The following is a 27,174-nucleotide window of genomic DNA, read 5'->3' on the forward strand; positions in this document are numbered from 1 at the left end:
CTAAAGAAGATGATGTCTACCAAGGTCCAAGAGGTATAAAAACCACCAAATAGACTGGATCAGAAAATAAGTTCCCCTCAGGACATAGTAATAAAAACACTGAATTTGTAGAACAAAGAGAGAATATTAAAAGCCAGACAGGCAAAAGACCAAGTAATATATCAAAGTAGACCTATTAGAAATACACTTGACTTCTCAACAGAGACTAAAAACCAGAAGAGTCTGGGCAGATGTGCTGTAGAGTCTGAGACCACAGATGCCAACCATATTATTATACCTAGAAAAACTTTCTATCACCATAGATGGAGAAAATGAGACATGCCATGACAAAACCAAATTTAAACAACATTCATCTACAAAGCCGACCCTAAGGACGGTGCTAGAAGGAATACTCCAACCTAAAGAGCATAAGAACATTCAAGAAAATACAGGGATTAAGTAATTCAGGAAACAAATAGACCAGGAAAGTCAAAAGAACACACACACACATACACACACACACACACACACACACACACACACAGCATTATCACCAACAGCACTACCACTGCCATGAATACCAAAACCAACACCAACATCAACAAAATAACATAAATCAAAAATCATTGGTCATTGTTGTCTCTCAACATCAGTAGTTTTGATTCTCCCCAAAAAAGACACAGATGAACAGAATGAATGGGAAAACAGGATCCATTCTTCTGCTGCATCCAAAAAATACACCCTAATATCAAGGCTAGATATCACCTCCAGGTAAAATGTTGCAAAAAAGATTTTCCAAGCAAATAGATCTAAGAAGCAAGCTGGTGTGACCATTTTAATAACTGACAAAACAGAGTTCAAATCAAAATGAGTCAGAAGAAACAGGGAAGGAAACTACACACTCATCAAAGGAAGAATTCACCAGGAGAACATTTCAATTCTTAACATCTATGCCCCAAATACCAGGACACACAAGGTCAAACAAGAAACACTAATATAGCTGAAATCACATTCTGACCCTCACACACTGATAGTGGGAGACTTCAGAACCCATTCTGGAAAATGGACAGACCATACAGACAAAACTAAACAGAGAAATGTGGAAGCTAAATGATGTTATAAACCAAATAGACCTAACAGATATTTACAGAACATTTCTCCTAGACACAAAGAATATACCTTCTTCTCAACACCTCATGACTTACTCCATAATTGACCACATACTTGGACACAAAGCAAGTCTCAACAAATAGAAAAAAAATTGAAATAACACCCTGAATCCTATCTGACCACTATGGATTAAAGCTGGATATTAACAGCAACAGAAACATAAGGAAACAAAACAACTCTCTAGTGAATGAAAAAAGGATGGAGACAGAATTTCTCGGAATGAAATTCTGAACTTATGGGACACAATGAAGGCAACTTCATGGTACTAAGTACCTACACACAAAAACTGGAGCATCTCACACTAGTAACTCAGCAGAACACTTGAAAGCTCTAGAACAAAAAGAAGTCAAATCAAAAGAAGTAGATGGCAAGAAGTAATCTAACAATATAGGGATGAAATCAATAATATAGAAAAATGATACAAAGAATCAATGAAACAAAGAATTTATTCTTGAGAAAATCGATAAGATTGACAAACTTTTATCCAAAAGACCAAAAGGGGGCTAGAGAAGATCCATATTAACAAAATTAGAAATAAAAAGAAGGATATAACAACAAACACCAAAAAAATCCAGAGAATCATAAGAACATACTTTAAAAACCTGAACTTCAGCTGGGCGGTGGTGGCACACGCCTTTAATCCCAGCACTTGGGAGGCAGAGTCAGGCGGATCTCTGTGAGTTCAAGGCCAGCCTGGGCTACCAAGTGAGTGCCAGGAGAGGCGCAAAGCTACACAGAGAAACCCTGTCTTGAAAAACAAAACAAACAAACAAAAAAACAACAACAACAAAAAAAAAACCCTGAACTTCACCAAACCGGAAATTCTAAAGAAAATGGATAATATTCTCTATACATACCACTAACAAATTGTATATCAAGGTCAGATAAGCAAATTATATAGATCTATAACCCCTAGTTAATTAAAAGTAGTCATTAGAAGCCTCCCAATCAAAAGAAGCCCAGGGCTAGATGGTTTTAGTGTAGACTACTATCAGACTTTCAAAGAATAGTTAATGTCAATACTCACCAAATTTTTTCACAAAATAGAAACAAAAGGAATGTTATTAAATTCATTTTAAAAAGCTGCAATTACCCTGATACCCAAATTGCAATTTTTTTCTGAAAAATATAGATGCAAAAATACTCAATAAAATATTTACAAACTGAATCCAAGAATCCATCAAAAAGATCATCCACCATGATCAAGTAGGCTCCATCCCAGAGATGCAGGGAATGGTTCAACATAAGTAAGTTGATAAATATAGTCCACCATATATATGAACTGAAAGAAAAAATGCATGATCATCTTATTAGATGCAGAAAAGGCCTTTAATAAAAATCCAATGCTCCTTCATGTTAAAAGTCTTAAAGGGATTAGATACATACCTCAGCATAATAAAGGCAATTTATAGCAAGTCCATAGCTAACAACCTAAATGGAGAGTAATTCAAAGCAATTCCACTTAAATCAGGAGCAAGACAAGTTGTCAACTCTCTCCATATCTATTCAATATAGTATTGGAATTCTAAGCTAGAGCAATAAGACATCTAAAAGAAATCAAAGGGATACAAATTGAAAAGGAAGAAGTCAAAGTATCTTTATTTGCAGATGATATGATAGTATGCATAAGTGACCTGAAAAATTCCACTAGGAAAGTCCTCTCGCTGATAAACATTTTTAACAAGGTAGCTAGATACAAAATTAACTCACAAAAATCAGTTGCCCTCCTATATACAAAAGACAAATGTACTGAGAAAGAAATCAGGGAAATATCTTTCACAATAGCCTCAAATAATACAAAATCACTTGAGGTAACTCTAAGCAAGTGAAAGGTTTTTAAGATTAAAAACTTCAAGTCATTGGAGAAAAAAATTGAAGACCATATCAGAAGATAGCAAAATTGCCCCATGATCATGGATCGGTAAGATTAACAGAGTAAAAATGACCATCATTTAAATAGGAATCTACAGATCACTGAAACCACCTCTAAAATTCCAACAAATTACTTCAGAATTTCTAGCTTCATATGGAAGCACCAAATCCCAGGATAGTTAAGATAATCTTGAATAATAAAAGAAATGCTGGAGGTATCATCATTCCAGATTTCAAGTAGTACTGAAAAACTATAATAAAAATAGCATAGTATTGTCACAAAAACGAACACATTGATCAATGGAATCAAATAGAAGAGCCAGAGATAAGTGTATATACCTATGGACACCTTTTTTCTGACAAAGAGGCCAGAAGCACACACTGGGAAAAAGACATCTTCAGCAAATGGTGCTGGTCAAACTGGAGGGCTGCATGGAGAAGAATGTAAACAGATTCATACTGAATAAAACAACTCCCAGTGCATCAAAGATCTCAACCTAAAACCAGATACACTGAATCTGATAGATGTATAAGTGGGAAATAGCCTTGAACTAATTAGCACAGGAAAAGATTTCCTGACAGAACACCTTTAGCTCAGGCACTAAGAGCAACAAGTAATAAATGGGGCCTCATGAAACTGAGAAGCTTCTGCACAGCAAAGGACACTGTCAGTCAGACAAAGAGGCAGCCAACAGAATGGGATCAAATTTTACCACCTAAGAGGGTTATTATCCAAAATATATAAAGAAATCAAGAAACTAGATATCAAGAAACAAATATCTTGATTAAAAATCTGGTACAGATCTAACAGAATTCTCAATAGAGGAAACTCAAATGGCTGAGAAACACCTAAAGAAATATTTAACATCCTTAGCTATCAAGAAAATGCAAATCAATACTGCTTTGAGATTTCACCTTACACATGTCAGAATGACTGTATCAAGAAGTAACAGCTTATGTTGGCAAGGATGAGAAGAAAGAACACTCCTCATCTTGCTGGTGGGAGTGTCAACTTGTACAACTGCTACGGAAATCAGCGTGGCAATTTCTGGGGAAGATGGGAATTGACCTCCCTCAAGATCTAGCTATGCCACTCCAGGGCATATACCCAAAGACTGACAACTTCTTTAAATGTTTACTACATGTATCATGACTTAACTAATTTGTTCTAGATTATAAATCCAAAATTTGAATACATGTGATCACATGAAATCACATGTGAGAATATCCATACAGCTTTATTAAAAACCAAACCTACAATGGAAGGCCCATACCTATAATGCAACCTCTCAGGAAGCAAAGGCAGTGAGGTCATGAGTTCAGGGCTAACCTGGGATACATGGAAACCATGTCCCCCAAAAGAATATTAAATAAACAAGTGAAATAGTTGTACATTGATTGAGTAAATGGATAGAACATGTTGTGTGGCCAGGCAGCAGTGGCACACACCTTTAATCCCAGCACTCGGGAAGCAGAGCCAGGTGGATCTCTGTGAGTCAAGTCCAGCCTGGTCTACAGAGCAAGATCCAGGATAGGAACCAAAAAGCTACACAGAGAAACCCTGTCTTGAAAAAGCCGAGAGAGAGAGAGAGAGAGAGAGAGAGAGAGAGAGAGAGAGAGAGAGAGAGAGAGAGAGAGAACATGTTGTGTGCACACTTGGATGGCATTCCACAATAAAACAAAACAAAAACATTATGTAAAGTGACATAGCCATTCACAGAACATTCTACTTATGTTGCATTGGAGACAAGCCCCAATATAGCAAGATAAAGCAATGTCTTATTGCTTTGAAGCAGGGACAAAGGTAGTGAATAATACCAAAGGGGCCCAAGGAAAGCCTTTGGTGGGGGAATGAGGTCTGTTCTATATCTGATGTGGTGGCAGCTGCATGGCTTGAAATTTAGTCAGACTTACCAAACCATAAATCTATAAGAGATTAATTTAATTGCATTTAAACAATCCACAGTAGTAAGAGGGTGTAGTTCACAGGTAGAGCACTTGCCTAATATGTACAAGCCTAAAATAAGATCAATCCCTAGCCCCATAAAAACAATCCACACTCAAGCTACTAAAAATGAGATAATTATTAAAAGTCTAAAACAAATTCTGACTCCCTGTTGGAAGTTTAGTTTGTATTTACAGAACTGAAAAGCAGGGCAAGCTAGCGGTAGGAACGTCAATAAATGCTCTACATATAGAATGGAAACAACCGGCATGCTCAGTCTCACTAACAGGAAAATCTTCTCTGCTTCCAGTTCAGATCAGCGGGGACCTAACGTTGTCATTGGGATGCCATTGTTTACATAATCTACCAGGAAAAGGCACAAGATATAATCCTAGAGACCTTCATCCAGAGACCTGTTTCTTACTATACAGCAAATCTGTGGCTATATGGACCCCGAAACTCTCAATCTACAAAACTATAATTTGTTACCATTTGTAAGTTACTGAGGTTATGTTTTTTGTTTTGTTTCTGAGATGTGGATCTTGTTATCTTGCCCTCGGCTTATGTAATCCTCCTGTCTCAGCCTCCAAACATCTGAGGCCACAGACACTAAGATCCCAGTTTGTGGTTTATTATCTATTGGGAACAGCATTGTGACTTACGAAGGCAATGGGGCTTAGGGAAATAAGGTTTTCTATTGGCAACAGACAAATATGGAAAAACATGAACTTGGTGAGAGAGGACATGGGATTTTCTGTAGTCAACAGTGTCTGAAGATTCTGCTTCATTTGAAGAGGGTCTGAGGCTTGAAAAAAAGGAAAGAGAGGAAGAGGAGAGGATGAGGGGAGGGAGGAAGCATGGAAGGTATAAAGGAAAAGGAAAGGAAGGAAGAAAGGAAGGAAGAAGCCTAATCACAGTGAAGTGTTAAATAAAATGGGGGAACTTTCAGGCTCACACATCCATATGGTTACAAGAGTATTTATTGAGTTTAACAAAATGTGTCCAGAAGGATAAGGAGTAACACACAGAAGATTTGTCATACTTGACTGAAAGTGCAAATGCTGAGGTTAGAAATGCTTATGTTAGTGTTGAAACAAATACAGATAAATCAATGGACTCTGTAACCTCAGGAGGACCCCATCTTCATTCCAGACACCTTTCCTGTCACAGGGTACTAAAGCTCTGCATGCTTGACCTGAGCCCCCTTTATCTCCTGGATCTTCTGTGGCAGAGTCTTGGTCCAGAACTGCAGCTTTCTGGCCTTCAGGGCTCGGCCCACAGCAGGCTGAATGTCCAGCTGCAGGTACTGCTCATCATGGGTCAACTCGGGCCAGTATGGTAGACCCACACTGTTTGGGTTGCTGTGGATAGGCCACCAATAGGGAAAGATAAGGACACTCTGATCCAAGACTTTGTCCCTTGATTTGGGTCAGAGCAGTGGATGAGTAGGCTAAGGGTCAGAGGGTAAAAAAAAACTGGCCTACTGATAGAGAATACATGTGCCACCCATTAGTGTCTGATCCATGTGAAGTAAGATAAGTTATGTAGTTTTGTCTCTCCCTCTCAGAGGGAAAATATAAAGAACACTATCACAATACAATGACTCACCCACTAGGTTTCTGTGGGATGAGCAAAAACTAAAGCTAGAAGGTGTCTGCCTATGTGTGCCCCGGGCTGGAGAAGACTATGGTAGAATTAAGGGCCTACACATGCTAATGAGGCACACCCACATGGGAGCTCTGGATGGAGACCCAGACAAAAGGAGTTTGAGGGAGGGGCATATTCTCACCCATGTCTTGCAAAGTTGGCCCAGTACTTCATCATTCTCCTATTCAGCAGCTTCTCCTCCACAGTGAAGTCAACTGTAGACAGAAGGAGGCAAGGGTCCAAGTCCTAGCTACCTATGCAGGTGCCAACTCATGCTCTACTATAGCAACCATAACCCGAATCTGAATACTAGGCCTGATTTAAACTCTTCTCATACCAGTCATATTCTAGGATCCATCCAAGCCTCTACTTGAATTCTCTCAGGATCACTCCTACCACAGTGTGTTCTCATTGCTTCTTGCACAAGGTAGACTAGGAAGGTTCCTATTATAACCCTGGTAGAGTTTTTGTTTGTTTGTTTTTTGTCTTATGTTTTTCAGATCAGAAATATTGAACCCTTGATGCTGTTCTCTCCCAGAGCCTCAGTTTCCTCAGCTGGACTGAGAACTCAGAAATCCCTCAGGAACTCATCTAGGCCTCCATTCAACTGAAGGAAAACAAGGCAGACTCACCTTTCATGCCCCAAAGATGGGAGCCAAAGACAAAGGCAGCATGATCACCATGGTCAGCCCTCACATGGGATGGTCTGACATGCTTGATGAAACTTGGTTGGTGCTGGAACTCATAGAAGTAGACAGGAGCATGGGAACCTGGGAGTGAAGACACATGTTGCCATGATGATTTCTCACATGGAGATTTTTGTCAAACCTTTGGTGATAAGAAACCTTCCTGTAAGGTTATCTGGAACCACAGATGACTGGTGAGCTCCGGCTGGAGAACTGACTATGGGAAACCTTTTGTTAAAGAGTGACCCTGGCATTCCCAGATGAGTAGTTGTGATAAGACACCAAGTGTAACTAACATGTTTCCTCCTCTGGACCTGGATAAGATGTCATTCATTTACTCTAGACATAAGGATTTACTGTGGTAAATGTATTCAGGTGACTGGTATCAGAGACCTGATGAAGACATGGGTCAGGCCTGACACTACAGAGCTCATCTGGGACCAACAGTTCTGAGCTCCCCCTGCCCTTGGTCTTGTTAAAGATGTACTCACGCTGAAAATGTGCTACTTGGAGTGCAGGGATCACAAACATGAAGTCCTCCATCAACTCCCTGAACTGTGCTTGGAGGGTCTGGGGGTCCTGAATGTCCCCCATGTATTCTTCCATTAGCAGATCACTACATTCAGGAGGCAGCATCTACACCAGGAGAAATCAGGAAGAGTGATGTTAGGCAGGTACTTGGATAGGTAGGCAGCAACCTCCTAGTAAGGAATGTGGCCTGGGATTAGACAGGGTATAGAGGGAAAGGTATGAGCTTTGGGTGAGCCCACACAGAAACACCCACATACACTAACATTTATTTCTGAAACTGTCATCCTAGAAGAATATATGGGAATCCTCTCTGTTAGGACAGGATTCAACATTGCTCACCATCTGTGCTGCTGTGCTCTTCAGAATACCTGGCAGGGTCTCTCTGGTTATGTTCTTTATGACAGGATCAAGGCCCTTCAACTAGGAGGTAGAGGAGAGTCTTAAGTATAGGATGGGTTGGACCTAGATCAAAGTATCTCTGAGGTCTGACACCCAACACTTGAGTTTAGGTTCCCACAGGCTTAGAACGAGGTCTTACCAAGGGGATTCCCCAGCCACACTCATCACTATCGATACCAATGATGCTGGGGACAGGCTGAAAATCCACAGAGGCCAACAACTCCAGAGGGTGCCTAGGTAGGAACATCCCATCCACCACACCAGGGATCATAATGAAGACCTAAAGGGCATTAAGGGTCAGTGCTGAAGATCAACCACGTAAATATTCTGATGCCCACTGAATATCCACAGTATTTCCCCATTTTCTATTTCATCTCAGGGTGCTATGGTCACTGCAAATAGGACATCAAAATTATCCTATCTTGTTTTTTTACACACAGTACTAAAGGATATCTAACCATAGAACCAAGTTAACTGCTTTGACTAGTAAGTACTGGCAGTCCCACATCCTGGTGACAAGGTCCTCCAAGCTACACAATTCTCCCAACCTGGTTGATAGCCAGAATTTCTGCTTCACTCTTGTCTCGTAGGCAGTGTACCAGGGCCTCTGAGTCCTTGGCCTCACATCCAGACAAGTTGGCCACCATCTGTAAGAAGCACAGGTAACGGTTCTCTCATCCCTCTCAGAATGGAGCAGAATTTCCTTGATTCCAAGCAGATGTCATTGCCCCAAACACCACATCCTACTGTTTGCTGGGTATGAAAGACTTAAATGGAATTGTTCACATTTTCAGTTGCATTGGAGGTGACAGCTGGGAAAGGGACTATTCTACCTTCATATTTGTTTTGTTGTTGTTTTGTTTATTTTTGTGCATGGTGTTCATGTGTGAAAATAGGTATGGTGTGTCATATTTTGCCTGTGAACGACAGAGAACACAATTAGGTGGCACTTGTTGCCTTACCTCTTGTTTGCATTTGTCTACACTGGCTTAGTTGAACTATGACCTTCGAGGGAGTCTACTGTCTCTACTTCCCATCTGTCTATAGGAACACTGGGTTTACTAACACATATTACTACCTCTAGACTCTTGTGGTCTCTGGGGATTTGAACTTAGGACCTCATACTTGCATAGCAAGTATTAATACCAGCTGACTATTTCCCTCAATCCATGTGTCCCGGTTAGGATTTTTTTTTGTCAAGTTGACACAAACCAGGGACAACTGGAAAAAGGAACTTCAACTGTGAAAATGCCTCTATCAGTTTGGTCCATAGGTGAGTCCAGGTTTTTTCCTTAAAAGTGACTGATGCAGCAGGACCCATACCACTGTGGGTAGTGCCACTCACGGGCAGGTGTCCTGGGCTGTATAAGAAAGCAAACTGAGGAAGTCATGGGTAACAAGGCAGTAAACAGTGTTCCTCCCTGGCATCTGCTTGAGTTCTGGACTCCAGGTACCTTCGTGAAGGTCTACTCTGACTTCCATTCAAGTTGGAATATAAATTGTAAACTGAAATAAACCTTTTCTTAGTACATAGCTATTGGCTATGGTCTTTATCACAGCAATAAAAGCCAACTTGGAAACCATGAACATGTATTTTTGCCAATGATGGCAGCCACTGTGCATAGCTTTTCTGTTGTATATCACACTCTGCATATATAAACCAGAGAGGGATGGATTCTAAATTTTATCCCTCAGAAAATAATGGAATGAAGCTATTTCCCATGATCCTTGTTCCCCAATTAACAGAATACCGAAGTACTACAGGCAAGAACTGAGGCAGTAAAGTATGACTGGTAGTGTAGAGTGCACTCACTGTGTAGACCACCTCAGATGTGTCAGAGATAAGGTCAGGCAGCAGGGCCACTCCACTCTGCATAATGGCTCCATGGAAGAGTCCTTTGGACATGGGAGACACAACAAGTGAAGACACACTTGTGCCACCTGCTGACCCACCAAAAATAGTGACCTGGCTAGGGTTGCCTCCAAAGTAGGCAATATTCTGTTGGACCCAGTGTAGGGCAGCCACTTGGTCGAGGTAGCCCCAGTTGCCTCTGGCGTGCTGGTCTCCAGTGCTGAAAAGGGGCAGGAACAGGAATCACAGGTCTATCCTTATTCTACTCAGCCTCCATTGTCCAACCCAGTTCCAGAATTACCTGAAGAAGCCAAGGATACCCAAACGATACTGGATAGCAACCATTACTATTTCTTCGGTAGCTGCCAGTTTGGATCCATCAGTCATGGAAGCCATGCCCATAACAAGTGCTCCACCATGGATCCATACCATAACCTAGAGATATCAACACAGATCTCAGAAGCACCACACTCAGCCCAGCTGCCTATTATATTATAAACGTCTTTGCATTTGTGCAGGTCGACTTACACACAGATCTCCTCTGGATTTCAGGACATGCTCCACAGATGATTACTCTAGGCCTATAAAAACATTTCCATTCCCACTTCCCCGAACAGAAAATCTCAGCATGAATTAGTGGATCTAGATCACGAGTAATGAGATCATCACTCATAGACCCATCAAAGTAGAGCAAATAGGGATAGCTTGAAGAGAGTCTTTCTTGATTGCTGTTCGGAAGAGTAGTCAGATCTCATTGAAACAACAAATAACCTGCAGCTAGAAATTTCAGTAATGTCAATATGGAGTCCATGAGCACTTTCTAGAGTGGGTCTGCCAGGTTCAAGTCAGTAGAAGAATTCCTGATTTAGTCAAAGACCTAGAGCCTCTTACCTTTAGATGCCCAGTGCTCTGTGTCACACACCCAGGTTTAAGCAGTTCACCATGGCTGAGGTGACCTTATTGAACCCAATAAGGTAAGACTATTAATCAGGGTCTAACCTAAAGTATTTGGATTTACTTTGTCCCTTCCAAGATTCCTGAGAAGGAAACTTCCTCTTCCCAAGCTGACCACAGCCTGACACTCACAGGTAAGTTAGAGCCTTCATGGGCATGAGCTGGTGTGTAGATGTTGAGATACAGGCAGTCCTCGGACATAGAAGTGGGAGGCATGTTCAGATTCATCTTCTTTGCAAACTCATTATTCATCATATCAGTCTGCAGACACCTGGTGAAAATGGAAGTTAGTTCAGGATATGTGATACTCAAACCTAAGGCTGAGTTTGCACATTCTCTCAGTCACCTTTAGCTACTGCTTTCCATGATGCCCTCATAACATATGATTCCTGTCTAAAGTCCCTTCCCACGAAGGTAGAGTCCACTAACTCTGTGGAAAGGCTAATAGAGCAGGACTTTCAGGAAGACCTCTGGTCAGATAGTAGTATCCTGAGGGCTAGTTGATGGAGACTACTGGCAGCCTCTATGAAAATGTCCTATCATTCATCTCTTCTATACTATTTAAATCCAGGTGTGGCAATTAGTTTTGACTGTTGACTTGACACAATGTAGAATCTACTGGGAAAATAATCTTAATGAGGGATTGTCTAGATCAGTGGATCACAACTTTACAAATTCTTTGACACTTTAACACAGTTCCTCATGTTGTGGAGCCCTCCAATGAACTATTCTGTTGTACTTCATAACTTTAATTTTGCCACTGTTATGAATAGTAATGTAAATATATGATATACAGAATGTGTGATATTCAACCTCTGTGGGATAGCACCCACTGGTTGAGTACCACTGGTCTAGATCCTGTTGGTCTCTAAGCATGTCTGTGGCAAATTATCTTGATTCTGTAAATTGAGATAGGAACACTTGTCTATTGTAGGAGGTACCATTCCCTAGGAAGTGGCTTCTGAATTGTATAAGAATGGAGAGAGTAAGTGAAGCATTAGCAAGAATGCTTATGTCTGTAGTGATATGTAAGTAAAGCCTTTATGTCCAGCTTCAAGTGAAATGCACAGTAAAGCCTTTATGTCTGAATTTGAGATAACTGTTTCAGCAAAGCCTTTGCTATGTTTGAGTTAATCAGTAGAGGCTCAGAAATTGTTGGGACTGTTTAAGCCTTAAAGAAATTTTGCTTCTCTGGAGAGTCTGTGCTTGGTGCTACTTGAGAACTTGGAGCTACACTAACCTTGATCCTATGACAATCCTGGCAGACCTGGCATTCTTACTTTTGATTACAGCTTGCTATAATCAAAAGGGACTGAGATGTGTGTGGGTTGTCTGCTCTCAATAGCAGCAAGAGGAAGATGACTTTAGTAGCTGGAACCTTTCTCAGTCCCAATTAACATTTTGTATGCTTAAATAAAATAACTGGAGTGAGGTGACTTAGTGTCAGTCTTTTCAAAAAACACTGTACCCCTCTGCTCCTTCAGAAAATGAAGGCTTGGCATCTTAGAGAGTTTCTCTTGCTACTGCAGCACCTATGACCCAACATCAAACAATATGCTTCCTTTAGGCTCTGTTCCTCATTGGGGATGTGATGTGATCAGCTCCCTTGAATTTCTGCCTCTGTGGTTTCCCATCTGTGGTTGATTGTAGCCTGGGATTGTGACTCACAGTAAAATCAATCTTCACTACACTGCTTTTGTCAGAGTACTTTATCACAGCAACAGAAAACAAACTAAGACACCTCGAGTACGGGGATTCTGTGCCCACATAGGAGCTACAGGGATGAATGGACAATACCATAGGGGACTGAGACATTCTTCATCTCACTTCCAGGAACTCAAGGTACCTCCCTCTTCCACATAGTCTCCAGATGAAAGCATGTGTAATTGTTCCTTACTCAATGGCTCCTGGACAATGAATGCTCAACAGTGACTTGAAGAATGGCCTTAGTCATTCTCCTCACTGCAGTAGCTGCAACTAAACCTCTACAGGTGCCAAGCTCTGACCCAGGAGCCTGGCAAATTGTTCTTCTCTAATCCTTAGCACATTCATAGGAAACATGCCTGGGAGACTGCCCTCAGCACAGACAGAAAGCTGCTATAGAGCTGAGATGCAGGGGGCACTGCAGTGTGGCCTAGAGCTCAGGCTGGAAGTCCCCTGGGCCCCAGAACTTACATGGCTGGATGGGAGGTTCCATCTCTCACACCACTCCATGGCTCAGGGGGCTCAGGAGGTGCAAAGCGCAGTGGTCCTACAGGTGGCTTGGCAAAGGGAATTCCCAGGAAGGTATAGACATCAACTTCATTGTCTTTCACATGGACAAGGCTTCCTCTCACCTGCCCTGTGTGTGTGTTCCTGATGGGGCTGGATGAGTCCTGGCCTGCAAGTGGAGAGATGCCATCAGTTGTGATTCTTGGAAATTCCTACCTCATTGTCACTGTGGTACATGGGTAATATAAGCCGAGTCCTCCCAGTTCAGCTGTGGGATGTACAGATTAGGTCTTCTGGATTACCTAGAGCTTTTAACCTTGTCCATTGGCCCTCTTAAAAATTGACAGGGCACTTCCCTAATCAACAAAATGGCAGGCTCAGAGCCACTTTGAATTATTAAGGAAATATTGTCATTATCCAAGTTCAGAAGGAGCTCTAGCCACAACCACACGTGGTGAGGGACATGTCCCTCCTGCTCTTCTGTCCCTACTGGCTTCTCAGTACATGGTATCCTTACACAGCTCTGACCATGCATGTACCACAGGGTCTATCATGTGGTCTTTGGTGGAGGCATTAGGGGGTGCACAAACCCAACTTTCATCTGTCATCTCCACCAGCTCCTCCCTCCCTGGTGCTGCCCTCCCTCAGGATCAGCCTTTGACTGTAGAACTCGGACAGCTCTGACCCTGGTTCCCTCTGCTCACTCACCATGCACATGGAGGAGGAGAAGCAGGAGCCCACAGGCCACAGCATACAGCCAGGCAGGAAGTCTATCAAGTGGCATGTTGAATCCTAGGCCCAAGTCTGTGCTGCTACAAGATGACACTCTAATAACACCAGGAAACAGAATAGGTTGGCCTTGCCCAGGCAGAAATTTGTACCTTTCAGGTGTAGGTGTGGAAATCTGGTTGGTGGGGCAAAGTTCTTATTGCAGGAGTACTGATAAGGCAGAAGCCAAAGGGAGCCAAGAGTCAGCAGGAAGAGCAAAGCCACCTTTACAGTTTCTGCCCCTTCCCTGGTCTCTGGGATAGACACAGCATGGCATCTGAAGTCCTTCTGGAATGCCAGGATCCCTGTCCTTGAACATGGAGTCACCATAGTGCAAGGGCAGGAGCTCTAAGTGTGTCCTTCATCCTCAAAACTCCTCTGTGCTGTCGAGATTTAAAGAATAGTAAGTCCATCCTCAGGGTCCCTTGTCCTATGGTGATCTTAGGATCTGCAGGTCCCCTCCCTGTTAGGTCAGGCTGGTTTCTTTGAAAGACAATGAAATTCTGGCTCCTCTTCATGTGTGTGCAGCAGTTCAATAACACCTTCAGGCCCTAGTGCAGGGGTTCTCAAACTCTCTAATGCTATGACACTTTAGTACAGTTTCGAAGGTTGTGGTGACCCCCAAAGATAAAATTTTCTTTTACTACTTCATTACTGTACTTTTGCTACTGTTATGAATCACAATGTAAATATCTGGTATTCAGGATATCTGATATGTGACCTCAAAAGTGGCCATGACCCACAAGGTTGAGAAGCTCACCCCTAGTGGGCATCACCAAGAATCATGAGTTTGTGGAAGTCCTACAGTTGGCCTTCAAGGCAATGAATGAAACCTGTAAAATATAGTATCTATCCTAGGATGGCACAGGTGTGTGATATGTAGGGGGATTGGGATCATCAGGATTTAGAAGATGGGGGATAGAGCCCTTTAATGACAGAGAGAAAATGCTTTAGAGAAACAGAGAGACATATTGAGTACCGTTTGTCACCTTTGTATAATGGAATATATTATGACAGAATGTTTTTAATAGAGGGCCTAGAAAAACATTAGGGACAACGATATAGTCAGAATAATTTAATAATCCAAGAGATGAAGGAGAATGATTATGTCACAAGGACCCAAAGAGTTTATGGGGATCTGTGAGAGTTAGAAATAACCTTCCTTAGATGGACAGGTATTCAGGAAGACAGGGATAGGATGCTCTTTTCCTGGCCATTCCTGGACCTTCAGATGCTCCCATCCCACTTCCTGGACACACCTCACAATTATATTCACAAATATATTCACAGATGTCCAGAGGATGTGAACATGAACCTGATAGAATCTCGAGGCTCTACATGGGATGTGGGGAGAAACTTCAACCAATTCCAACACACACACACAGAGGCATACACACACACACACACACACACACACACACACACACACACACACACAAACTCACACACAGCATTGTCTGTGCCAGCACTGACGTGAGAGCTGCTGAGAGAAGCACAGATGTGACCTGCACACAAAATGGCAGCTGCTGTGGTGGGATCAGGAAATGAGGAGATGACACAAAGTCTCACACTGACCTAGACAACCTCTAAGTGTGGACATTGAGTGAAGATAAGTGTTTGGACACCATGGGTTTGTTAACTTTTCTTTACCTCAGAAAATGTCCTGATTGGATGCTGTGCAGTCTTAAGCAATCCTGATCCTCTCTGCCTGAGAGTGCAGGGAGGTGTCCAGTGAGACCCTCCTTCTGCTGTGTGTGCCATCTCTACCAGCTCCCATCTCCCCTGCACCTCCCCTATCACAGCACCACATTCTCACACTGCAGAATTAGGCAGACCCCATGAGTTGCAACAAGAAAATTTAAAAGCCCCAAATCAGCCCAGTGACTCTTCTGTTGCAGACCTCCCCATCTGACCCACATGAATCAGCATCTTTGGTGCCATCTTTGTGGATGAGGACAGGACAGCAGCCACTCACAGCCACCCAAGAGTGACTTGTCAATAGTCTTCTAAGTCAAATGCTCACACTGTCCCCTGTAACTTGCTGCCTACACACAAGACTTAGCAGACAGCATCTTTGTCCATGTGTCTCACTTAGGGCTCCTGCCTGTGATGCCTGACAGTTATTCCAACAGACAAAACCTATGGAAATGGTCCTGCTTAGAGCCTGCCTATACCCACAGTGCTTTATCTTCAAAGAAAACTTCACAATGAAACCCTGTGTAATCGAGTAACATTTCCTTTGGGCTGGAAGTTAAAAAGCCATATTCCAGAGCAGGAGTCATTGGTGAAAATCACATTAGATGAACATATGTTTTCTTTTTCTTCTTTTTATTTTGTTTTGTTTTTTGAGACAGAGTATTCTATGTAGTCTAGACGGCCTGCTATCTCAACTTCTCAGGTTCTGGGTTTATAGGTGTGGCACAAAACATTCAGCTATTATATTCCTTCTAAGTAATCCTGGGCATCATCTCTAAGCCTCCATCACTCTGAAGTTCCCATGGATGACAAAGGCCAGGATGAAAGAGAAGAAATCAGAATTCTCTCCCTCCTTCTTACAGTTGTCACTGACTCTGAGCCCAGGAATCCGTAGAAGGGTTATTCCACACAGCAGCCACGAGTGAGTCAAGCAGATCTTTATGCTTTGAAAACCCTCCTGACCTTGCAGAGCCTGGTGCCCCAAAGCAGGGGTCACGAGTGATGTGAGTTCAGTGGATCTGACTAGGGAGATGCAAGGAGAGGTCACAAAGTTTTCACTATCAGATTGCAGAGGCCCAGGAGGAAGTCAACAAGGTTCACACTAGGAGAGTGTAAGTGAAGCACACACACCCTGGGCATGAAGCCATTCTGGCTCAACTTCTGATAAGGGCCTATGAGTTGCTAATAGGCCCAGAGCACACATGCCTTTCACTCTGGATCCAACCTGCCCTTGCCCCAGCGTAGGTGCATGGTGAAGGGAACCCAGGAACCACTAAGGTCAACTGAAGAATGTAAGGCACCAGGAATTTCTGTATGCTTCAATAACTTTATACCTTTTGATGGCTGCCAGGCCACTGTTCTGTCCTTGGGGCTGACACACTCAGAGATCTCTGACAGCATGAATGTATTTTATCATTATTATCCACAAGTCCAGTAGCAGCCACAGCTACAGAAGCACTGAGGGAAAAAAATCCATCTGCTCCTTTATCCCCTGATCTACAGGTCCAGCACAACTCAGATCCGCTACTACTGAGCTGGTTCCTCAGTATGGGTGACCTCCACCTGTATAGTGATGCTTTGCTTGGGAGGAGGTTACTCTGTGGGCTTTGGTCTGGGCATTTGGAGTCAGTTCTCTCCTTCCACAATGTGGGTTCTGGGGTTGAACTCTGGCCACCAGCTCAGAGGCAGGCACCTTTACCTGCTGAGTCATTTCACAGGCCCTGGTAAGGAAATTTGGTGACACACATTTCCTACAATTTCTTCTGACATGTCTATGAGTTACTCCCTCTCTGTGGTCTCAGCCTCTGACTCTGCAGAACCTACCAGTTTAATCTAAGGTTCCCTATGTCCCCTTAGGAGTCTCCCCTGAATGAGAAGAAAGAGAAGCAGGATCTCACAGACCACAGCATTTAACCAGTTAGGAAATTAGTCCGGTGGCATGATGGACTCCTAGGCCTGACTGTGCTACAGTGAAGTGCACTGTTTGTCGTTGACAGAAAACAGAATATAGGGATCTTGCTCAGAAAGAAATTTGGATCCAAAGTGGAGTAGGTGGAGAGTTTACTGGGACAGGGCAAGGCCATTGATCTGACAAGGTAGATCTTCTAAGTCAAATGCTCACACTGTCCCCTGTAACTTGCTGCCTACACACAAGACTTAGCAGACAGCATCTTTGTCCATGTGTCTCACTTAGGGCTCAGAGATCTCTTAGGGTTACCAGAGCCAATGGATAGCAGAGAGGGCCAAGCCACATTTTCAATTCCTGCTTCACCTTTAGCCTCTGTGGAAGGTACAGCTGGGCTTCCAATGTAATTCTAGGACACCAGCAACTCTTTCCTTTCACCTGGCATCACTCCATTCACAGTTCTTTCAGTAACAAGCCCAGGGCAGGTGTTGGGGTGGAGAGGAGGCTGCGGAACACTGAAACTGGAAATGTCAGGAGGGCTTTTCTTGTAGATGCATGCTCAGGATGTCACACATGAAGATCAGAGAACGGGATGCAGCTCTGAGAAAGGTGACATGGATAAAAGAGACCTGCATGTATGTCCCCACCACCCTGCACACTGCTCCCTGCTTTCAGGACTTACAGTTTCCTGAATCCATATATAGAGTCCCTAATCCATTGAAGTCATGATTTTAAGTCTACACATCACCCTCCTTGCTCAAACACAGCTGTTTCATTGAAACACACTGCAAACCTGGCACCTCTGAAGTACATATCCTCTACACACTCCATCTCCCTACAGCCTTACTTTCATGGCCAGCTCCTACACAGACCAAGTTCACAGTCCTTTACCTACTCAACAAATGTATTCTTTTAAAATAATTTTTTGTTGTTGTTTTTGTCTTTTTAATTAAGAATTTTTTTATTCATTAAACATACTAACCACAGATCCTCCCCTCATCCCTCCTCCTGGCCCCCAGCCTTCCCTCCCACCCCACCCCCATCTCCTCCAAAAAGGTATGGCCTTCGATGGGGAGTCAGCAAAGCCCAGAACATTCAGCTGAGGCAGATTTAAGGCCCTCCCACTGCATCAAAGCTGTGCAAGGTGTCCCACCATAGGCAATGGGCTCTTAAGCCAGTTCATGCACCAAGGATAGATCCTATTCCTACTATTAGGGGCCCCTGAAACAGACAAACCTACACAACTGTCTCACCCATGCAGAGGACCCATTGGAGGCTCCACAGCTGTTGGTTCATGGGTTCTCACAAATTTTATTTTATTTATTCATTAAATAACATTCTTTTCATTTATTGCTGGAGGTTGAGAGAGTATACAGCAGGTGACAACTAGTATTCAATAAGTTGACCCAACAGACAAACAACTCTCTGATGGAAAGTCCCTCTTGGTAAGGCCCATGGAATCACTGACTGTAAATGCCTAGTTGTTTCTTTCTGTAGTTTTTCTCATGTGTCATTACTTTTTTCCCTGAAAAAAAATAGCTATGTGTATGTTTCCACTGCTTGTGTGTTTATCTCATGAAAATATTCTTTGGGCACACATATAGCTGTGGATGGTAAGGAAGATGATTTCTACTTAAGCTGTATTATTCTGGTGAATAGAAATAATACTAGGACATTTTTATACTCAGAATAACATAGAAAAATAACTGTATTCACAGCTACAAAGACAGCTTTCCCCACATTTAGCTAAGACCTCAGAATATATCCAAAATGTGTTTTATATCCTAATATATGACCTATTTTATAGAAAGTCCCAGGAGAGCTAAAAAAAAATGTAGATTCTGTAGTATTAGAATGGAAAATTATGTAGGTAGCTGTTAAGTCCATTTGTTCTATGGTATCACTTAAATCACATTTTTATGTTTCTTTTTTTTTGTGATTGTGGTTCCCCTAAGTGCCCATATAGTATTCATCCCTCTGCCATTCTGTACCCACACTAGTAGCAAGATGCTACTGAGTTCAAATTCAGAGACATTTAGAGACATGTATATCCACCTAACAAACATTTTCAGGCCCTGTCGTTTCCAACACTGGGACTCTCTGGACTCTCAGAGCCTATGATAAAGCTGGGATACTGGCCAATGAACAGGAGTTTCAGAATCCTAGGGAACCCTGCCAGGATACACAAAGAGTACAGGGTAAAGATTCCGAAACAGCTCAGAATGGTAAGCAACCTCAGACTTTAGGGACACCTGAAGACTGGCCAACCTTGGCTCCTTCTGTTCAGCTCCCAAGGCTACAGCACCCACAGCCCAGAGCAGTAGACTTTCCTCTTTAGTGGTTTGCAGTGTTCCCACTGGCATGGTACAGCAATGGTTTCACTGCTTCCTCCAATCAGTGTAGAGTTCTACAGATTCAGTATCTCCATCCAATACCCTCTGTGTTTTCAGCCCCTACTAGGGAAACATGTTCTCTCTCTCTCTCTCTCTCTCTCTCTCTCTCTCTCTCTCTCTCTCTCTCTTCTACATAAGGAGTGGCTGGGTAAATAGAAGTTCCTCCAAGTTCAAAATTATGGAAGTAGTTTATTTATATTACATGGAAACTCTGATGTGCCCTGTTAATCCTGGGCTGCTGTGTAGCATAACTTGGAGGAAGGTCCCCATATGCTCTGTCACCCAGTGCACCATCATTCAGAGGCCTTTAGTTGGTGACAGAGCCGGCCATAGTAAACACATACAATGAAGAGGACTTTCAAATCTGTGTGTGTGTGTGTGTGTGTGTGTGTGTGTGTGTGTGTGTGTGTGAGAGAGAGAGAGAGAGAGAGAGAGAGAGAGAGAGAGAGAGAGAGAGTTCACAGACACAATTTAGCCAGGAAATCATAGATCTTCATGTCTTGCTCTGCTCCTCCAACTCTAATCCCCTCAGCCGCATGCACAAATCTGCACCAGAACACCTGCTGCAGCCTCCCTTCCTCCCCCTGCACCCATCTCCAGGGGATCCCACAGATCTTCCCTTCTTAAAGTCCCTAACCTCACCTATTGCTTTGTCCCAGACCCCGGCTGCAGCAGGCATTTCCTGGGAACCCACAGGTCACTGGGACTGGGGAAGTAAGTAGGCTTTTTACAGATCTTCAGCTCTCCCTCCATTCCTCCAAGTCCAGTCCCCCAGTGCAATCCCCAGCACTGTAATAGATCTTCTGCTGTGGCCACTCCTCATTTACTGCCCCCATTTTTGAGGGGCTAACTAAACAGATCGTGACATAGGGATGTCCAGGCCAGAGCTGCAGCTGAGGGTCATGTCTGTGTCCATGACCCTACTGCAGTCAGGGTATGTGTTGATGAAGGAACTATGCATGATGAAATCAGAGGGCCCTGCTGAGCCATCCCTGCCCTTCACTGGCCCTAGGAAAGCTGCCCCTGCCCCTCAATGGACACTGCAGCAAGAGAGCTGGCCCCAGCCTTCACAGGAGAGCTTGTCTCTCACATTCAGAGAGATGGCCCCACCCCTCACCATGGGTATGAGAGCACTGGCCCTGATGGCATGAGTGTGAAAGAGCTGGCTTGACGCCTTACCTGAGGGGGGTGGTCCCAGTGGCCTGGACTGACCATCGCAGCTACCACCCAGGCCCACATCCCGTGCCTTGTGCTGGCCCACCCTAACATTTACCCCAATTATGTCCTGTTGGTGTGTGAGGAGAGACTGGTTCTGTTGAACAATACCCTCAGGATCTCCATGACTCAGGGTGGCCACAGGATGGATATCTGTGAAGAGTTTCAATGAGGGCCCAGTGATGATGGTGTACCAGAAACTAGAGGCCTTGAACTAGAACAATGACTCATTGCAATGAACATTTACAAGTGACAGACCCCAGCTCCAATGTCATTAAGGCAAAGGAAGAAGTGCTGGAGAGGCAGGAAAGATGGAGGAGCAAAGAGTACTTTGTTGTTGGTGGGGGTTTTGTTTGTTTGTTTTGGTTGATTGGTTGGTTTGGTTTGGTTTTAATTTTTATTTTTTTATTTTGGAGGGACACTACGAGTGTGAGGGGCAGATATTGGGGAATGGGAGATGAGTGGAATTGGGGTACATGATGGGAAATTCCCAAAGAAGCAATAAATTATGTTTTTTTTTTTAAAAAGAAACCTATAGAAACACAAACAAACAGTGGAAGAAAATGAAGAAAAGATTTCAAGACCTGAAAATGGAAATAAAATTGAAAAAGAAAATCCAAACTGAGAAAAATCTGAAATAGAAAATTTAGGAACTCCAACAGGCTCCACAGTCTAGCTTTACCAGTAGAATACAAGAGGTTGAAGAGACAATCTCAGGCATTGAAGACATGGTAGAGAAAATGGATACATCATTAAACAAAAGGATAAATCTAAAAAAATCTGACACAAAACATGTAGGAAATCTAGGATACTATAAAAAAGACTAAATCTACAAATAATATGAAGAGAAGAAAGAAAAGATACCCAGGTCAAAGACACAGGACATATTTTCAACAAAATCATAGACAAAAATTTTCCTAACCTAAAGAAGACATGCCTATCAAGGTCCAAGAAGCATACAAACCATCAAATAGACTGGACCAGAAAAGACGTTCCCCTCAGCATACAGTATTAAAAACACTGAATATATAGAACAAAGAGATAATATTAAAATGTGAAAAAGAAAATGACCAAGTAACATATGAAACGAGACTTTCAGAATTATATCTGACTTCTCAATGGAGACTCTAAAAGCCAGAAGTGCCTAGGCAGAAGTGCTGTAGAGTCTACGAGACCACAAATACCATCCCACACTATTATACCCAGAAAAACTTTCAATTACGATAGATGGAGAAAATCAGACATGACATGATAAAACCAAATTTAAACAGTATCTATCTACATATCCAGCCCTACAGAAGATACTGGAAGAAAAACTCCAACCTAAAGAGGTTAACTCCATTCAAGAAAACAGAGATTAAATAATCAAGGAAATAAATAGACGAGCAAAGTCAAATAGTAGGCCAGCAAAGAGATGCACACATGGGCTCATGCACATGGCACACATACACACATACAATACCACCACCAGCAGCAACAAGAAAATAACACAAATCAACAATCATTGGTCATTGCTATCTCTCAACATCAACGGTCTCAGTTCCCTAATAAAAAGACACAGACTAACGGAATGAATAGGAAAACAGGATCCATTCTTCTCCTGCATCCAAGAAATGCACATTAATATCAAGACTAGACATTACCTTCAAATAAAGGGTTGGGAAAAGATATTCCAAGGAAATGGACCTGAGTAGCAAACTGGTATAGTCATTTTCATATCTGACCAAATAAACTTCAAATAAAAAGAGTCAGAAAAAATTGATAAGGACGCTACACACTCATCAAAGGAAAAATTCACCAGGAGAATATTTCAATTCTTAACATCTATGCCCTAAAAACATGGGCACAGAAGTTGGTAAAAGAAATACTACTACAGATGAAGTCATATATTGACCCACACACACTCATAGTGGGAGACTTCAATCCCTATTCTGGACAATGAATAGATCAAATAGACAAAAACTAAAAAGAGAAATGTTGGAGCTAAATGATGTTATAAACCAAATAGACCTAGCAGATATTTGCAAACATTTCACCCGAACATAAAGAATATACGTTCTTCTTAACACCTCATGACTTTCTCCAAAATTGACCACACACTTGGACACAAAGAAAGTTTCAACAAATAGAAAACTGAAGTAACATCCTGAATTCTATCTGACCACCATGGATTAAAGCTAGATAACAAAACCAATGGTAATAACAGAAAACCATGAAAACCAAACAGTACTCTACTGAATAAAAATGGACCAAGACAGAATTTAGAAAAAAATTATACACCTTTTAAAATTGAATATAAATGCTACACAACATACTCAAATTTATTGGATACAATGAAGACAACTACATGGCACTAAGTTCCTACGTACAAAAGTTGGGGAGACCTCACACTAGTAACTCAGCAGCACACTTGAAAGCTCTAGAAAAAAATCATATTCAAAGAAGTAGATGGCAATAAGTAATCAAACACAGGGATGAAGTCAATAATTAGGAGAAAATTACAAAGAATCAACTAAACCAAGTGTTAGTTACTGAGAAAATCAGTAAGATTGACAAACGCTTATCCAAAAACTAAAAGTCAGAGGGAGAAGATCCAAATTAACAAAACTGGAAGTGAAAAGAGGGACATAACAACAGACACCAAAGAAATCCAGAGAATCATAAGAATATGATTTAAAAATTTGTGCCCCACAAAGTTGGAAAAACTAAATGAAATGGATAATTTCCTCAATACACACCATTTAACGAAGTTAAATCAAGACCAGATAAGCAATGTGAACAGACCTATAACCCCTAGTGAAACAGAAGCAGTCATTAAAAGTCTCCCAACTAAAAGAAGTCCAGGATCACATGGTTTTAGTGCAGCATTCAGCCAGACTTTCAAAGAAGGGTTAAAGCCAATACTCTTCAATTTGTTCCACAAAATAAAAACAGAAGAAACATTGTCCAATTCATTTTACAAAGTCACAGTTACTTCAATACCCAAACACATTTTTTGTCATAAACATGGATGCAAAAATACTCAATAAAATACTTGCAAACTGAATCCAAGAACACATCAAAAAGTCATCTATCATGATCAAGCATGCTTCATCTGAGAGATGCAGGGGTGGTTCAACATAGGTAAATTGATAAATGTAATCCAATGCATAAACAAACTGAAAGACAAAAACCACATGATCATTTCATTATGTGCAGAAAAGGCCTTTAACAAAATCCAATACTCCTTCATGATATAAGTCCTGAAGAGATTAGTATTCATAATAAAAACAGTTTACAGCAAGACCATAGCCAACACTAATTTAAATGGAGAGAAACTGAAAGCAATTCCCCTAAAATCATGAACAAGATGAGGTTGTCCACTCTCTCCATACCTATTCAATTTAGTGCTTGAAATCTTAGCAAGAGCAATAAGACAATTGAAGGAGATCAAGGGAGTACAAATTGGAAAGGAAGAAGTCAAAGTAACTTTATTTATAGGTGATAAGATATCATGCATAAGTAACCCACAAAATTCCACCAGGAAACTCTTAGAGCTGATAAATACTTTCAGCAAGGTAGCGACACAAAATTAACTCACAAAAATCAGACACTATCCTAAATACAAAGGACAAATGAATTGAGAAGAGAACAGGGAAATATCTTTCAAAATAGCTTCAAATAATATAAAATATCTTGAGGTAACTTTAAGCAAGTGAAAGACTGTATGACTTTATGATAAAAACTTCAAGTCACTGAAGAAAAAATTGAAGAGTATATCAGAAAGCTCTTCTATGGTCATGGATCAGTAAGATTAATATAGTAAAAATGACCACCCTATAAAAAGGAATCTACAGATTTAATGCAATTCCCACCAAAATTCTTCATAACTTCCAGCTTCATATGGAAACACAAAAACCACAGGATATCTAAAACAATCTTAAATTATAAAAGAATTGATGATGGGAACTCACTAATAGACCCTGGGCTGGCAGTTGGGGAACTTGCATGGGATCAAACTAGGCCTCTAAATGTGAGTGACAGTGGTGTAGCTTGATCTACTTGTGGAGCCCCTGGTATTGGGTTCAAGGCCTTACCCCCTCTGAGGAGTGGAAGGTGGGTGAAATGGGAGGGAAGTGGGAGGCAGGAGAAGGGGAGGGAAGGGTTAACAAATTTTGTTAAAAATACCTAAAAAAGAATTGCTGGAGGTATCACCATGCCCAATTTCAAGTTGTACTACAAAGTTATAATAATAATAAACAGCACGGTATTGGCACAAAAAAACAGATAGCTTGAACTGATGAGAACAGCTGGGCTGTGGCTCTTCAGATGTATTATTTGTATACAAGTCATTGGTAGATATGAGAAAACTTGGTGGTTGGTAAGAGATGGAAGTGGAAGGTTGACACCCAACCAGCTCCAATGTAGACAGTTTCCCCAAAGCTTCTAAAGAGGGGACAGAGAATTGAATCTAGGGTCTTATAATTGCCAGATAAGTGCTCTACCACTGAGCCCCATTCCAAGAACATTGGTGTTTTTTTTTAATTCTTATGTAGGTTCCTATAGGAATAAAATGTATCATATTCATTCCTACACCCATCATTCCAAAGACCCTCCAATTCTCCAACATATTCTCCCTCCAACTTCATTATTTCTTCTCCTTCTCCTCCTCCTTCTCCTCCTCCTCCTTCTCCTCCTTCTCCTCTTCCTTCTCCTCCCTTTTTTCTCCTCCTTTCCCCCTTTAATAAGTCAAATTATATTTTTAGCATTTTTGTGCTTATTAGGCTGAGATAGACCATAGTTAAATGTCCTAGCCTTTCCTGGATTGATCTATAGCTCAAGCAGCTCTTAACTTGGGATCCATGACCTCAACCTGAGTAGGTAGGATTGCAAGCTATGTCATATGATCTCCATTTATTTTATTATCTATGGTGCTGGGCATCACACCCAGGGCCTGGTAGATACAGGGCAAGCCTTCCACCATTGTGCTATAGCCATAGCCTTACAACTTCTTTAAATGTTTAATGCATGTGCCTCATGACTTAGCAATTCTGCTTTAGCTTGCAAATTCAAAAACTGAATACATGTGGTCACATGAAATCATGTGTGAGACTATCCATACAGCTTTATTAAAACCAAAATTCAAGCCGGGCAGTGGTGGCGGACGCCTTTAATCCCAGCACTCGGGAGACAGAGCCAGGTGGATCTCTGTGAGTTCGAGGCCAGCCTGGGCTACCAAGTGAGTTCCAGGAAAAGGCACAAAGCTACACAGAGAAACCCTGTCTCGAAAAACCAAAAAAAAAAAAATTCAGGATTGGAGGCTCATGCCTATAATTGAACCAGTCAGGAAGCTAAGGCAATGAGATCATGAGTTTGGAGCTCACATGGGCAACTGAGAGACCTTGTCTCAAAAAGAGAAGAGCAAATAAGCACGTGAAACAGCTGGCATAGATTGGGTAAGTGGATGGAATGTGTCATTTGTGCACTTGAATGGCATTCCCCAATACAAGGAAAAAATTATATAAAATGAAACAGCCAGTCACAAAACATTGTAGTTATATTGGATTGGAGACAAGTCCCAAGAAAGCAAAATAATGTCTTGGCTGCTTTGAAGCAGGTCAGAGGTATTCAATGAAAGCAAAGGAGTCCAAGGAAAGCCTTTGGTTAGGGACTGAGGGCTGTTCTGAATCTGATGTGGTGACAGTTGTGCGCCTCGAGAATTTTCTCAGACTTACTAAACAATGCATCTAAAAGAGATTGATTGCGAGCCGGGCGGTGGTGGCGCACGCCTTTAATCCCAGCACTCGGGAGGCAGAGCCAGGTGGATCTCTGTGAGTTCGAGGCCAGCCTGGGCTACCAAGTGAGTTTCAGGAAAGGGGCAAAGCTATACAGAGAAACCCTGTCTCAAAAAAAAAAAAAAAAAAAAAAAAAGAGAGAGAGATTGATTGCATGTAAACAATCCACAGTAGTCT

General features: G+C 41.9%; 1 protein-coding gene across 5 annotated transcripts; it reads right to left on the reverse strand.

Moving 5' to 3' along the window:
* Positions 1-6,140: 6,140 nt before the first annotated feature.
* On the reverse strand, positions 6,141-14,030 carry LOC131911820 (liver carboxylesterase-like). 5 transcript variants are annotated; one of them, XM_059264207.1, is made up of 12 exons: positions 13,955-14,030; positions 13,211-13,415; positions 11,168-11,306; positions 10,383-10,516; positions 10,043-10,301; positions 8,778-8,876; positions 8,369-8,509; positions 8,170-8,244; positions 7,791-7,935; positions 7,246-7,383; positions 6,756-6,828; positions 6,141-6,327 (listed from the first exon to the last, which is right to left on the reverse strand). In XM_059264207.1, the coding sequence occupies exons 1-12, from the start codon at positions 14,028-14,030 to the stop codon at positions 6,141-6,143; spliced, it is 1,671 nt and encodes a 556-aa protein (XP_059120190.1). The 5 variants fall into 5 exon arrangements, with proteins under 5 accessions (XP_059120190.1, XP_059120188.1, XP_059120189.1 ...); XM_059264205.1 differs by having other exon boundaries at positions 8,170-8,250; XM_059264206.1 differs by having other exon boundaries at positions 8,170-8,223; positions 8,348-8,509.
* Between the last annotated feature and the right edge of the window lie 13,144 nt (positions 14,031-27,174).

This window comes from Peromyscus eremicus, chromosome 5 (genome assembly GCF_949786415.1).
Source record: "Peromyscus eremicus chromosome 5, PerEre_H2_v1, whole genome shotgun sequence".
Lineage (NCBI taxonomy): Eukaryota > Metazoa > Chordata > Mammalia > Rodentia > Cricetidae > Peromyscus > Peromyscus eremicus.

What these genes read in the sequence shown, in the direction of transcription:
- LOC131911820 (XM_059264204.1), bottom strand. Translation starts at nt 14,030, where the DNA reads ATGCCACTTGATAGACTTCCTGCCTGGCTGTATGCTGTGGCCTGTGGG. An exon ending in GGAACCTCCCATCCAGCCAT is followed by an intron (nt 11,307 to 13,210) that starts GTAAGTTCTGGG and finishes CATTTTCACCAG; the next exon opens with GTGTCTGCAGACTGATATGA. An exon ending in AGAGCACAGCAGCACAGATG is followed by an intron (nt 7,936 to 8,169) that starts GTGAGCAATGTT and finishes CTCCTGGTGTAG; the next exon opens with ATGCTGCCTCCTGAATGTAG.